The 14,865-nt window shown below is 40.6% G+C and overlaps 1 protein-coding gene across 4 annotated transcripts in view; it reads right to left on the bottom strand.

Annotated features, from left to right (window-relative positions):
• LOC139265182 (kelch-like protein 4) overlaps positions 1–14,865 on the bottom strand; it is a 224,549-nt gene that overhangs the window by 19,579 nt on the left and 190,105 nt on the right. For all 4 annotated transcript variants that reach the window (XM_070882110.1, XM_070882111.1, XM_070882113.1 and 1 more), the window contains one exon: positions 5,766–5,928. In XM_070882110.1, coding sequence (XP_070738211.1) covers positions 5,766–5,928 — 163 coding nt within the window. The remainder of the gene's footprint in view (positions 1–5,765; positions 5,929–14,865) is intronic.

The following is a 14,865-nucleotide window of genomic DNA, read 5'->3' as shown; positions in this document are numbered from 1 at the left end:
ACCCCATGTAACATTTTTCAATGTGTATTACCCAGTCTGCATTTCTTATTCAGAATAAATCCAAGATGGATTCCACGCCAGAGTTAAATTGTTGCTGTAATGTATATTGGCCATGTAAGTGTTGTTCAATCTGTTGCAAGATATTGCTCATTATATCTCAAAACCCTCACCTTTCATAATTTCCTCAATAAATTGGTGAGAAATCTGAGTTAAACTCTCCTCAGGGTATGTTCCTTGCACTACTTTTAAAAAAAATTAGTTCATGGGATGTGGGGATCGCTGGCAAGGCCAGCATTTATTGCCCATCCCTAATTGCCCTCGAGAAGGTGGTGGTAAGATAACCGAGTGGTTTGGTAGGCCATTTCAGAGGGAAATTATGAGTCAATCACATTGCTGTAGGTCTGGAGTTACATATTAGCCAAACCGGGTTAGGACAGCAGATTTCCTTCCCTAAAGGACATTAGTGAACCAGGTTTTTACGACAATTTGAAAGTTTCATGGTCACCATTACTGATACTAGCTTTTCATTCCAGATTTATTTAATTAACTGAGTTTAAATTCCCCAGCTGCCGTGGTGGGATTTGAACTTATTTCTCCATATCATTTGTCCCGGCCTCTGGATTACTAGTCTGGTAACTATGCTACTTTTCCCTATATGTGTCTTGAGCTGTTTTTACACAAATGTCTGCTGCTCCCAAGGCGATACAGGTAGTGAGTAATATTATTATTTGGCATGATGCTGTTTGTTGTCCAGCCAACAGCCTTGCCACGCAAAGTTATAGTAATCCACAGGTAACATCATCAAAAACGGCCAGTGATTGTGTGAACGGGAAAAGTTCTGATGTGACCTAATGCAGCCTTTACACGACTGTCCTGTTGCCAACAACAGCTTTCACTTCAGCTGCAATGACGTAATGTAAAGACATTTATGAGGCTGAAGTGCGCCCATTAAAGAAACAGTACTGCCACAACACCTGGTTTTCCAGAGCTCTGCGGGCAGCCCTGCTCCCAGCTGCAAAAGTGAATCATTGTCATTAACAACATTGGCTAGCTTTTTTCTGGCCGTGGGCAAGTTGAGGGCTCAGGGTTCTCTTACATATTGACAATCCTGCTTCCACTTTTAGACAGTGTGGACCATCCTGATATTGGGGAAAGCACTGAGTGAGACCCTGACTTTGAGTCCTGTCAATGGTTGAATCCAGTTTAGCTACTTCATGTGTGTCGGATTTTTTATTTTGGTTCTCAGATGAGAAGCATACTTCCCAATCTCTTGTCATTCTGATGTGAAGCACTGTGTAGTACATCACAACAAAAATATATAGCTCATGATTTTGTGATGTGTCACCCAAATTCATTATAAAGTTAACATGTGTGAAACAAAGCTTCCAAAAATTCTGGAGTTCATTGCCAAGTGATACCAAGATAATTCAAAGAAACAGCAAGGTCCAAGTTTATAATTAATGTGGAGCATTCTATGTGTAGTTGTGATGGGAGGGAGATGGGGGTGGGGGAAGAGAGCAGATAACCAGGACGCCTGGATGCCTAGCAGTCAGAGAAAATGCTATCTCATATCACAGCCGTACACCTCATTTTGACCAAACAACTAGATACATTGGGGAAACCAAACACAGATTGGGTGACCGCTTTGCGGAACACCTCCATTCAGTCTGTAAGTGTGACCCTGAGCTTATGGTCGCCTGTCACTTTAATTTTCCAGTCCACTCCCACTCTGATATCTCCATCCTCGGATTCCTGCACTGTTCCAAGGAAGATCAATGCAAGCTCGAGGAACAGCAGCTCATCTTTCATTTAGGCACTTTACAGTCTTCTGGACTCAACATTGGGTTCAACAATTTCACACCTTAACCTCTGCCCATATTTTGCTTTGATATATTTTTTCTCTCTCTTTATTTCCGATGGCAGCCGGTAATCATCCTGCAATTCACACCCTTTCTAAACTAATATTTTTCTACCTTCTGCTATTACCATCTCAAGTTGGCCCATCATCCCTTTTGTCTCTCAAATCTCTCCTGTCTTCCACCCTATCACAGACCTTCCCTTTAGTTCATTCCTCTCCTCCCCTTTCAGTGCTCCTTAAGAATTTGTTCATTTCAAACATTCGCCAGTTCTGACGAAGGATCATCAACCTGAAACGTTAACTCTGTTTCTCCCCACAGATGTTGTCTGACCCACTGAGATTTCCAGCATTTTCTCTTTTTATTTCATATTCCAGCATCCGCAGTATTTTGCTTTTGTACTGGATAACATGAACAGCTAGCTCATAGACAAGTGACTGACCTGGTTGATCTCACTGTTATACATAAACTTATCTTGAAATAACACTGGCGTATACACTACTATTTCTGCAGTAATGCCACCTAAGCCTCTTTAATTTGAAATATGTAAGGTTGCTAAAGAGCTCAGCTGAAATAATTCAATGCTGTGCTATGTCAAGAATACCATAGGTTGTTAGTATTATGTATTTGTCATTAGCTGCCAACAATGTTCCCTCTAAGCTGCGTGGGTGGCCGCGCGTCAATCGGAACATGCCGCACAGGCAGCGCACAAGGTGTTCTTCTTTCCAAATTACTGCGCATGCACGATTGTGACTATGCAACAAATTTAAAGGTACCGTGCACAAAAAAAATTTAGAGGTAACATTGGCTGCCAGTTAAGTATGTTGGTAGCTTAGCTTAGTGGTAGAAATCATAGCTTTGAGCCAGGAGTTAATGGGTTCATGTCCCACATAATCTAGGCTGACACACTTCTGTGCAGTACTGAGAGAGTGCTACACTGTCGGAGGAGTTGTATTTTGGATGATGTCCTATCGGCCTCCTCAGACAAATGTAAAATGTGAAGAGCAGGAGAGTTCAGCATGAGAGTTGATCTTATTAAATGAGAGGTGATCTTATTGAAACGTATAGGATTATGAGGGGGCTTGATAGGGTAGATGCAGAGAGGATGTTTCCCCTCGTGGGGCAATCTAGAACTAGGGGCCATAGTTTCAGAATAAGGAATCGCCCATTTAAAATGGAGATGAGGAGGAATTTCTTTTCTCTGAGGGTCGTGAATCTGTGGAATTCTCTGCCCCAGAGGGCTGTGGAGGCTGGATCTTGAATATATTTAAGGTGGACATAGACAGATTTCTGAACAATAAGGGAGTCAAGGGTTATGGGGAGTGGGCAGGGTAGTGGAGTTGAGGCCAAGATCAGATTAGCCATGATCTTATTGGCTTGAGGGGCCAAATGGCCTACTCCTGCTCCTATTTCTTATCTTCTTAGTTATTTGACTGCTGCTAGTGGGACCTTGCTGTGCGCAATTTGCTAAGAAAATAACAATGACTACAATTCAAAAGTAATTGATTGGCTGTAAAATGCTTTGGAATATCTTGTGGATATAAAATGCACGATATAATTCAAGTTCTTTCTTTCGTACTGTTACTGCAAGCACTGTCTGCAGGGTTTGCTCAGTGTGAATTTTAAACACGTGAACCGTGCATTTGCTGCTTGACTGAAAATTATAAATGAGTCCTTTCTGAGGTGTTTTAATTTTACATTGATTATTGATTTGTTTTGCGCTGGAATGAAATGAGTCATTTATCTTCGAGTTTTTTTAAACATACTGTAGTACAAAACAGATGAGGACAATGAAGACAAAATAAATGGTCTTCACACTTGGCAATGCCTCAGGTTAAGTAACGTGTGAATTAATGGTGATGCTACGTACTCTCCCCACCAACAGCTGGAACAATCCAGTTTCTAAATAGTTCACCACATGGGTGCACAAAGCAACATTTCACCTGTTCAAATTCTTTCAGAGTAAATGGGAGCCAATTAATGTCAGCTATATGATGCAGTTTCCATAGAAACTAATAGGGTCACACCATGCATCATTTACCCTCATTTGTGACTTTCAAGGTTTCTCGTGTTTCTTTGGGAGCAAATGCTACTTGTTCTTTTCCCCCTTATTTTTGCTCTCTTTTCCTACAGGCATTGATTCTTTGCTTGCCTTTGGTTCCATTGGCACCAGTCACACATTGATACCTTGCCAGAGTGGGCATCGTTCAAACATTAGACTTGATAGTGACCGGCAGGCTATTCATCTCGGGAACGTCACAAGCAAGCCTAATTCGGTCCTTAAACATTTCCAGTAGGGATTACTGGAACGCAACTGCAGGCAGAAATGCTGGGACAGTTTTACCATCCAGAACACTGGGGCTACATCTGTTACCTGGGCCGGGATCAGTACATTAAGATCAGGGACTGGAACCTTCCTTCCTAGTTTGGATAATTCAGCTGCTCACAGAATAGACTGAGGTGCCTGAAACAGATGCTATTTGAATGTGTTGCACTGCTCACAGTGGATTTCTAATGTACATTCAAATAGGTATCCAGCATGCCAAATGTTAAAATAGCTTGCATGGATGAATATTGCATACACTAAGAAGAGCTGTGTGAATCGGTCCGTCTGAGGGGAAAACTGAAAATACATGCAACCGATACTCAAATGCAGCCTCCGTCCATCAGCACAACAGGTTATTATTTTACCCTCTTCTGTGCCTGGAGGGAAAAATAAAATTTCACTGAAACATGAGCCTGAGTTATTTGGAACTGGCTTTGTGCCTGTCTTTGAATATGAACTTGTAATTACTGGACAGAAAACAGAGCAGATCCCAGCTCTGCCTATCTTTGTTGAGGATATGTGGAACACTCTTTGTTGCAATCCGATTGTGGCTCCCTCCCTAACCTCTTCCTCTGTTGCATTGATGACTATGCTGTAATCCTGACCTCCCTGCGATGCACCACTTCAACTCTTCCTCCCCTGTCTATTCCATCTTTGATCTCCTACACTCCACAATGAAGCTCAATGCATATTTCAATAACTCTATCCCATTCTTCCCCTGGGCACTTCTGCAAAACATTGATTTTTGCTCATTGTCCAATTTTCTCCAATCCACCTTTCACTTCATTCCTCCCCAATTTTAGTGCTACTTTTTTGTATTTTCCCATAAACTGGGGTGCCTGAATCAGATGCTATTTGAGTGTGTTGCACTGCTCACAATGGACTTCGAATGTATCTTCAAATAGGTATCCAGCATGTCACGTGTTAAAATATTTTGAGTGGATGAATATCACATACATTGAGAAAAACTGTGTGCATCAATCTCTCTGAGGGGAAAATTGAAAATAATGCTGAGATACTCAAAGACAATCTCAGCCCATGAGCACAAATTAGTCAGCTTATCTTTCCTGTGCTTTTCACTGCCTTTCTTAGCAATTTCCATATCTATCCTTTTCGCTGCCTCCGAAGATGATCTTTCTGTACCATCTTCCTTGCCAGTTTTTTAAAAAATGTGATTTTTACCTATTGTTCCTCACCCAGCCCTCTCCCCTTTGTGTTGTTCAGTCCTGTAATGGAGCCTGTTTATCTTTGAGTCCTATTGAAGGGTTTGTACACACAACATTAATGTCTCTTTTCAGATGCTGACTGACCTGTTGTGTACTTCCAGCACTTTCTGTTGTTCAGATTCCCAGCACTTTTGCAATTTTTTGTTAAATTGAAAGATGGAGCATTATTGCTTTCTAGTATAATGAATTCACGCAGTCAGTCCTATTGGAGTTTTCTGCAGCACTATACTCATTGTATCATCGATGTACATTTGTTAGGTTTAGGTTAAAGTGACCTTATTGAAAAGTTATACATGTGATTGGTTTGTGAGTTGATGCAAAGATTTAACACAGTCAGTCTGCAACACAATTACTTACTTGCCATTTAATGCTGCAACTCCCACTGTGCTTCTTGGAGTTGACATGCTGGCAACATAGTTCCATTGACGGGCTTGAGGGTCCCATCTTTCTACTGTGTTAAGGTAACTCCATCCATCGTGTCCACCAACTGCATACATTGGTCCTTCAAGTACTGCTACTCCTGAAATAAAAATAAAATTGGCCATGTATGTGTTAGAGTATCAAAACATCTAATATTTAGCATGGTGGGTGTTAAATGCTAAATATATTACAGTTTACAAAAGAATCAGTTTCACAGCATAAAGAAAGATTCCACAGCTAAACACAACATTGTGCAACACAGATCACAAAGCACAAATGGCAATAAGTCCAAATGAATTCAATCTTCATGAAGCACACACAGGCACAACAGAATTATATTAAACCCTTCAGAATGGCCACAGAGACACAACTAGAAAAGGTAATGAGGCCGAAATTCAGGTACACCAGAAAGTTGGCACAGCTATGAGTTTTTAAACTGGTGCTCACCGCTGGAAAGCTTGGTGCAGTCAGTAGATCCATTTTCAGGATTTTGAATTTTTTTCAAAGTCCTACAGGAAATGGATCATAATGGGGGTGGGCCTTAGACTCAAAGCCAAGCTGACTGGCTGAAAATGGGTCGGTGGGGCCGTCCGCTGCTGTCAATCAATGTGGTGACATCACAGCTTGTGTGCATCACCACGTTCTCTCCCCTCCGTTAAAGGGGAGAGATTCAATCATTATTTTACTTTGGCCACTGGACCAACAGGGAGGGTTTCGGCCGGGCCAGCAGCCTGGCACCCAAGAGGGGGTGTCAGGCTGCCCATTGGCGGCCTGGCCAAACCGTGGGCCAGTACTTTGCTGGCCAATTGGCAAGTTGGCCGGCAAAAATTTTTTGCATTGCAGCCGCGGCAGTGGACCCTCCATTTTAAGGGCGGCTGCACTGCCGGCCGCACACAGCCTTCAGAGGGTGGACCAACAGAAAAACCTGCCGGGGGCACCGCACGGCGGGGGATTGATGGATCGAGCTGAAAATGGATAGGTAAGTATTTTATGTTAATTTGGCAGTGCATCTACTTGGGCGGGATGGGGTCCAGGCCGAAAAATCCCCGACCTGAATTTAGATAGTTGACCCCAGAGTGGCGGCCATGCAATTTTTAGGAATGACCACCGCAAATGGGCATTAACGGGTCTCTTTGAGACCCTGAATTTCGGCCCCAAGGTCTTAATCAATAGAACTAGATGACCAAACTCAGAAGAATGAGAACTCATCGCCAGAACTAACCGAGCCTTCTGGTCCAATTCTTTCACCTCAGCCATTTTGAGTCCTACTGCACTGATGCATAAGTAACAATTTATGATGTACAACACTGAGCTTCTCTGTGGAATTTTCTGCATGATGTAAACTTATGATTTTTTTTTTGTGATTTGTTTTCTTGATCATCATGGTGTCAGGACATTATAGAAAGAGAGAGGAACAGATCAAGGTGTAGTAACTTCTAAAATATTCCACAGTATGGAAGGTTGATCAAAATGAAAAGTCCTGAAGGCTTGCGACCATTTTTTAAATACTATCACACCAAAAAAACTAAATATGGCAGATGTTTGTTCAGCAACCAGTCTAACATTTATACCAAGAAGTGTAACACCATGGTATCTCATCATCATTCTAACTTCTGAAATCTTCTGCATTTGTATATTAACTGAGTAATCCTAACTACATAGACTATGAACAGTGAATTGAAGAAAAATAAAGGTCAAAGTTGTTGAAGTGTCAAAGAGATTTATGATTAAAATTCCAGCCAGTCTAATGCAGATCAACTTCCTGATAAGTTATCTATCCTGCTACTACATGTGGACTTCAGTCCTCTTGGGAGATGCTGAGCCATGTGGTTGTGCAGGAAAGTCAGATAATGCAATATACAGATCAAGTACTTGGAATTTGAATTTGAATTGTTAGAGGGGTATAAAAGTGGGAGTGGAGTGAAAGAGAGTGAAGTGGTGAATTTCTGCATTCTAATTTCTAAATGTATCCTATTTTATATCAGTAACACCATTTTTAAAGTATTTCATTGATTGTAAAGTGCTTTGGGTCATTTGTGAAGTTGTTAAAAGTGCTTTACAAATGCAAGTTTGTTCTTGCTTCAAATCAAAGGAGCCCAACTGTGAAGAAAATGTTTTTGTTTGGGAGTTCAATGTTGTCGTGTAAAAATAATGCAATGAGGTGCTTCAAGAGATTTTATTTAATATATTTTTGCAAAGCAATAACAAAGTTTGCCAAATGCATTATTATGACAATTATACTGCTTTAATAACATGTAAGAGTAATAATTCAACAGTATATCTGCAGTATTTCTATTGAAGTTTGCACTTTGGAGTTTATGCAGCCCATTAGTTGGTCCTTTCACCTGTGGGACCTATGTTTGATGCGATCTTGAATTGATGAGATACAAGTCCGATCTTTACTGTCTATAAGGATGCCCAGTTTCTAACAGATACAAGCCTCCAACACAAAACTTACCATGGTTTGGCATAAAGTTGGCAGTCTTATTGAGAAAGGCCTTATTGCAGCAGATATGGGAATGGAACAATCTACACTAATGTGGAAGTGGTACTTTTAGAATCTAGGATTAAGGGATATTATTAAGGCAAAGTAGAGACATTTTACTTTGCATCTGGTCCAGTGTTACGGTCACATTTTGGGATCTTTTGAGCATTTGGGAATTTGGGAACAAGTCAGTTTTGTTGCTTGGCTTTTAAAAGCATGGAGGTTGAATTTCCGCAAGAGTTATCCTGGTTGCCCAGTGTAACTTCGGCAGGAGCCCTGTAGAAATGGCATAAATGCCATTCAATCCCATAATATATTCACACAAGTTTAAAAAAGGGGCTATGAGATAAAGAGTTATGATGCTAATGAGCTGGTGATGTTTCCAAGAAATGTGTTAGTCTACTAATGAGGGCAGATATTTGTATATCTTTGAATCAGCTTCAAATACATTATTTTGTGATTTTAGTAATTGTATTGCAATCGACAGTAATGAAAGTTTGATTGGATTTCATTTCAAATTCCCATTATTCATGCAGAAGATCCAGCGGGCAGAATGCACGTCTCCCTGCAATGTTAAGGGCTAATATGTATTGGTGTCATACTGTCAGCAAATAAAAACATGCACCCTTCCACATCAGAAAGACCAGCCTGTCAGTCTGTGTATTCAGCTAAAAGGCCACAAGACATCAAAGAATATTGTTCAGAAACTATTCTCCCACTGAACTGTCCAGAATCAAATGTTCCTTCCCTATCAGCCACTGAAGAACATATATCTCTTATATGTTGAAAATCTGACATGTTCACACACTTCCTGTCACCTTTTTTCCATTATAAATGCCTACATCCACATTTATAATGGAAACTGACAATGCAAACTTATCACGCTGTATTCATACCCTTCCCCTCGTGGAGGTTCTATGTAGTTTACACAGTTTCCTTTCTAAATGTGGACAAAGGAATTCATAATGGAAATATAAAAATGAAGGCTAAATGACATTTGTGCACTCTGGGCCAATTATCCCCCACCCTATGACCTCACTTCACCTTAAGACTGCACTTGGTCTAACTCCCTATGTGCAATGCCAAGGGAGATCAACTCGGAATTTACCAAAACTCTTACTGTTTACTGTTATCTTTGTTGTAACTCCAGACACAAATGGCAGTTGTTTGGCTTCCATTCTTCAATGTGTTAATAGCAGGAAGGGATTAGGGACTAATGTCGCAGGACATTTTATTTTTAAAGGGACAAGCCTACACAATCCCTGAATGATGTGAAAGAGGGAAAAGAACTTGAGTTTGTTTTATTTGGGGGATCTCGTGTACTTTCTATTGTACTTTTAGGAGCAGGTTCATGCTCATCTCTTTGTAAAGCTGCTCACTAAAGGTCTTGAGTACTTTCCAAGTTAGTAAGATGTAAGCAGTAAATATAGTGGGTCCAATGCAGATGATCCATATATTTGGAAGTGCAGCCAGGGACTAGTATGGTAAGTAAAATACAGACACAGATTTTAACTAGGAAGATCCAGTTAATTTAGGGATTTGAAATATATTTCAAAAAATCTCAAGTTGTGGCACTGAGATGGCAGGTGCATTTCACAATGATGACATTCAGTGACAGTATCACTAACCAAAATCCTACTTTACTGGAAGAAGATGGCACAGGGGCACATTCCAACAGGGTCAACATTGGAGCGCACCAACAGAAATAATCAAGATTAGAGTCTGTGGAAATTTGGAGCCAATACTTTTTCCTACATGGTGCTTTCGTTCATTACCCAACTGGTATGGAGTCCAGACCTCCACTTCATCAGAACAAGCAAATCCATCTCAATGTGTGTATATATCAGTAAATGACCGAAAAGAGCAGCTTATTTTATTTTTTGCTATTAATGTTGTCCCACAAATCAATAAATAATCTTTATTAAATAAAATCGCAAATGTGAACATTTGGATTATATGCTGAATGATAGCAAAACTATTAACCCACGAAATGGGTCAGCAATGAAAGCAGTGAGTATCAGCCGAAGAGAGCAGAATAGGTCCAAGTCTGATACCTGATATTGTGCTGGGTTAATTGATCTCAACCAGATGGCTCTAGGAGTTCTGCAATTAGTTTCAGATTTCTCCAAGACGTAGGAAGGAATTCTGCTGGAAAGTGCAAGCATGCCGACATCAGCTAAGGAAGGGATTAGGCATTGCAGTTTTCCTCCCTTTATGGTCAAATAATCTGCTCATATTCATTGTCTGGATTTTCACAGAAAGAATGATCACTTGGATGAGGGACATGAGGGCAATTATAATCCGTTAAGGGATCATGCCCTGAGGTGGGATGAAAATTGGCAGGTAAAGGAGAATGAAATATGATGGACAACTATTTGTAACTTAAAATTATTACAACTCTTGGCCTATCACTTAACATTACCCAGTACCACTCTGCTTTTGAGGAACTAAGAAATTGGCATTAAAAAAAATTATTTCATTAAAGAAATTCAATCTGTGTTCCATTTTTCTGACACTTTCACGATGGATGATCATGACCTCAAAGTATTCTAAATGACCTAAATCAACGGAAATGACTCTGGGTGTATAATGAACCAATGCATTTACTTGGCATGAAGAACAGGTGAGACAGTTCAGATTTATTTAACCTCACCAATTTTCTCTCTGTTGCTCCCAAAGGTGTTTACTCCTTGCTGGAGTACAGTTACACCAGTGTTAGTCATTCTACAGTACCTTAACCAGCTATTATTCATTCATGTATAAGCCTTGACAGGACAGCTAATTTTTAACAATTGGAAGTTTTACTGCCGGCATTAACTGATTTATTTGAGTAATCACCAATATTAAAGTAACACCTAGGCATGAGTGTTGATCGGCTATTCAACAATTGGGTAGGGTAACATAGCTGAGCCCAATCTATCACCACGATGCTTGCCAATGCCTGATTATCTAAATTGGTGGGTGAAGCAGCAGGTTGTGGGTTATAGATATTTTTCTGCTTAAGAGGTATATCTGAAAAAAACCGACAACTCCTGCACGTCATTACAAAATGAACATGATTCTGACAAGAAAATCTATACAGTAAAAAACATCACTGACTTTTTATTTGATGGATTGATGGGAGTATAAGGCAATTGCACTAATTGAGTATGATGTTAAAACAAAAAATGACCACTCACTTAAATTTAAACGGTTCCCCTGTGCTTCTGAGTGCTATCGGGTCAATCTATTAGAGCGATCAGTAATGGAATAGTTATAAATTATTGATCTTTTAGAGAAGTTGCTACATTATTCACTCACTCTAACCTTTTTCTCTTTTTCTGCTCTGTCATTACTTCTCTCTGCTATGTTCTGGCCAAGATTTATCCCTCAACCAACGTCACTTTAAAAATATCACAGATGGTCTAGTCATTATCTCATTGCTGTCTGTGGAATCTTGCTGTGCCAAATTGGCTGCTGTATTTCCTACATTACAACAGTGACTATACCTCCAAAAAGCACTTCATTGCATATTAATTGTGGTCATGAAAGGTGCTATATATAACTGCAAGTCTTTATTTCTATCTGTTTTTTTAGAACCTGAGCAGATCAAAACACTGCCAATACAGACTGAAACCCAATGTTCCCTTTTACCTGTGATAGACCACTAATGTCCTTTAGGGAAGGAAATTTGCCATCCTTACCTAGTCTGGCCTATATGTGACTCCAGACCCACAGCAATGTGGTTGACTCTGAACTGCCCTCTGACATGGCCTAGCAATCCACTCAGTTGTAACAAATCACTACAGAAAACAATAAGAAAAATAAAACAGGACGGACCATCCGACATCGATCTTGGTACCGGCTTTGGACACGACAACGGTACACCCAGCCCAGTTGATCCTGCAAATTCCTCCTCATTAACATCTGAGGATTTATGCCAAAACTGGGAGAGCTGTCCCATGGATTAGTCAAGCAACACCTTGACATAGTCATACTCACAGAATCAGGGGGAAAACTCGCCACTGGCTGAGCACAAAGGAAGATGGTTGTGGTTGTTGGGGGTCAATCATCCCAGCCCCAAGACATCACTGCAGGAGTTCCTCAGGGCAGTGTCCTAGGCCTAACCATCTTCAGCTGCTTCATAAATGAACTCCCCTCCATCATAAGGTCAGAAGTGGGGATGTTCGCTGATGATTGCACAAGCGAAGGGAGCAGCAGAAGCAGTGTCGCAAAAAAGTCAATGTTGGGGCACTTAAGGACCCAGCTAAGAGAGCTCTTTACAGTCAGCGCCTCACAGCTAACCTGGCGAGCCTTGATGACCCCGAGATGCAGAATGTCCACAGCACTTGGTCTGCCATCCAGGCCTCCATAACCAGTGTCTGCAAGGTGTTGCTTGACTAGTCTGTGGGACAGCTCTCCCAATTTTGGCATAAATCCTCAGATGTTAGTGAGGAGGAATTTGCAGGGTCGACTGGGTTGGGTGTGCAGTTGTTGTGTCCAAAGCAGGTGCCAAGGTCGATGCCGGATGGTCCGTCCTGTTTTATTATTCTTATTGTTTTTCATTCTGATTCTCTCCTGGATTTGTTTCTAGTACATTGGATTTAGGATTTGCTGCTGGTATATCAAAACTATCTGATGAGTCAGAAATAATTGAATCATTCCCACCTTCAACTCCTTCCATGTCTGTAGGTAAAATATGATCAATATGAACAAACCTAACCTGTCCATTATCAAATATCTTTACCAAATATATGCGAGGACTACATATCTTCACCTCTCTTCCTGGTAACCACTTTAACCATTTATGGTGATGGTTCTTCACTCTCACCTTCTGGTTTAATTTCACACTTCTCTCTTTTACTCTACCTCTATCATGATTTTCTTTCTGTCTTAATTGTGTCTCTACTACGGACTATGCCAAATTTGGTTTTAACAACGAGAATCTGGTTTGTGGCTGTCGTTTGAGAAACAACTCTGCTGGTGCAGTAGTTGTATGAGGAGTATTTCGATATGTAATCAAAAAATTAGCCAATTTGTGATCCAATGACAACTGTCGTTTCCTTGGATTTGGAACTAACATTTGTTTTATGAGGGCACGTTTTACAATTTGTACAGTGCGCTCTGCTGCACCATTCAAAGCAGGAAGGTATCGCGGAACCTTGGTATGTTTCACACCATTTTTGCTCGTGAATTGTGCAAATTCTGCTGAACAAAATTGTGCTCCATTATCCAAAACAATCTCTTCAGGGAGGTCAAATGAAGAAAATAATTTTCGTAAAATGTCCAATGTTTTACTTGTTGTTATTTTTCACATTGGAAACACCTCAACCCACTTTGAATGGCTATCAATCACAATGAACAATTGTTGTCCTTCTAACTCAGCAAAATCAATATGTAGCCTTTGCCACACCCTAGGAGGCCATTTCCATGGCTGTAATGGTACTGGTGGTGGTTGTTTGCTTACCAATTGACATGTCGTACACTGACTCACGATGTACTCTATATCTTTATCAAGACCTGGCCACCATAAATAACTGCGTGCAAAACTCTTGGTCAAGAATATTCCCAGGTGCTGGTGGAGGTCTCCTAATAATTTGGAGCTGAATTTATTTGATATAACCACTCTTGCACCCCACATGATACAATCTTTATCAACTGATAATTCATTCCTACGAATGAAGAATGGATGTGTATCTTTGTCTGTTACCTGGTTTGGCCATCCATTTGCAATATACTCATACACCTTTAACATCACTAGGTCAAGTTTGGTTGCTCTACCAATCTCTTCAGCTGTGACTAGCAGTTCATCAATGTATGAAAAATAAAACCCTTCTTCCCTATCGGGTGTAACTTGGGGAAGGCAATCTAGACGTTGCATCAGCATTACTATGATCAGCTGATCGTCTGCATTCAATATCATATGTATATGCTGAAAAAATCAAAGCCCATCTCTGCATTCGGGCTGCAGCTAATGTTGGAACTGGGGACTTTGGATGGAGGATTGCTATTAGGGGCTTATGGTCCATAACGATGGTAAACTTATGACCATACAAGTATTTGTGAAACTTCTTGACCCCAAAAATTGCCAAAGATTCCCTTTCAATTTGCGCATAATTACTTACTGGCACTGAGTGCGTGAAGCAAAAGCAATTGGTCTCTCCTCCCCACTAATTAATACATGAGTGATTACTGCTCCAACTCCATATGGAGAGGCATCACATGCTAGCTTAATCTCCTTAGATATGTCACAGTGAACTAACATGGTGCTCTCTACCAATTTGCTTTTACATTCCTTGAGTGCTGTATTGCATTCTTTTGACCACTTCCAATGGACCTGTTTTTTTTCAAAAGTTCATTCAGTGGATGTAATACTGTAGCCAAATTTGGTAGGAACTTCCCTTAATAGTTCAAAAGACCCAAGAATGAACGAAGTTCAGTGACATGCCTGGAAGTGGGTGCATTTCTAATCGTATCCAATTTTTCCATGGTTGGATGTAAACCATCTTTGTCTACTCTGTACCCTAAGTACTCCACTGAGTGTTTAAATAACTCACACTTACGAGCAGACAC

Source organism: Pristiophorus japonicus, chromosome 6 (genome assembly GCF_044704955.1).
Source record: "Pristiophorus japonicus isolate sPriJap1 chromosome 6, sPriJap1.hap1, whole genome shotgun sequence".
NCBI lineage: Eukaryota > Metazoa > Chordata > Chondrichthyes > Pristiophoridae > Pristiophorus > Pristiophorus japonicus.
This window is presented reverse-complemented; position numbering and strand designations above follow the sequence as displayed.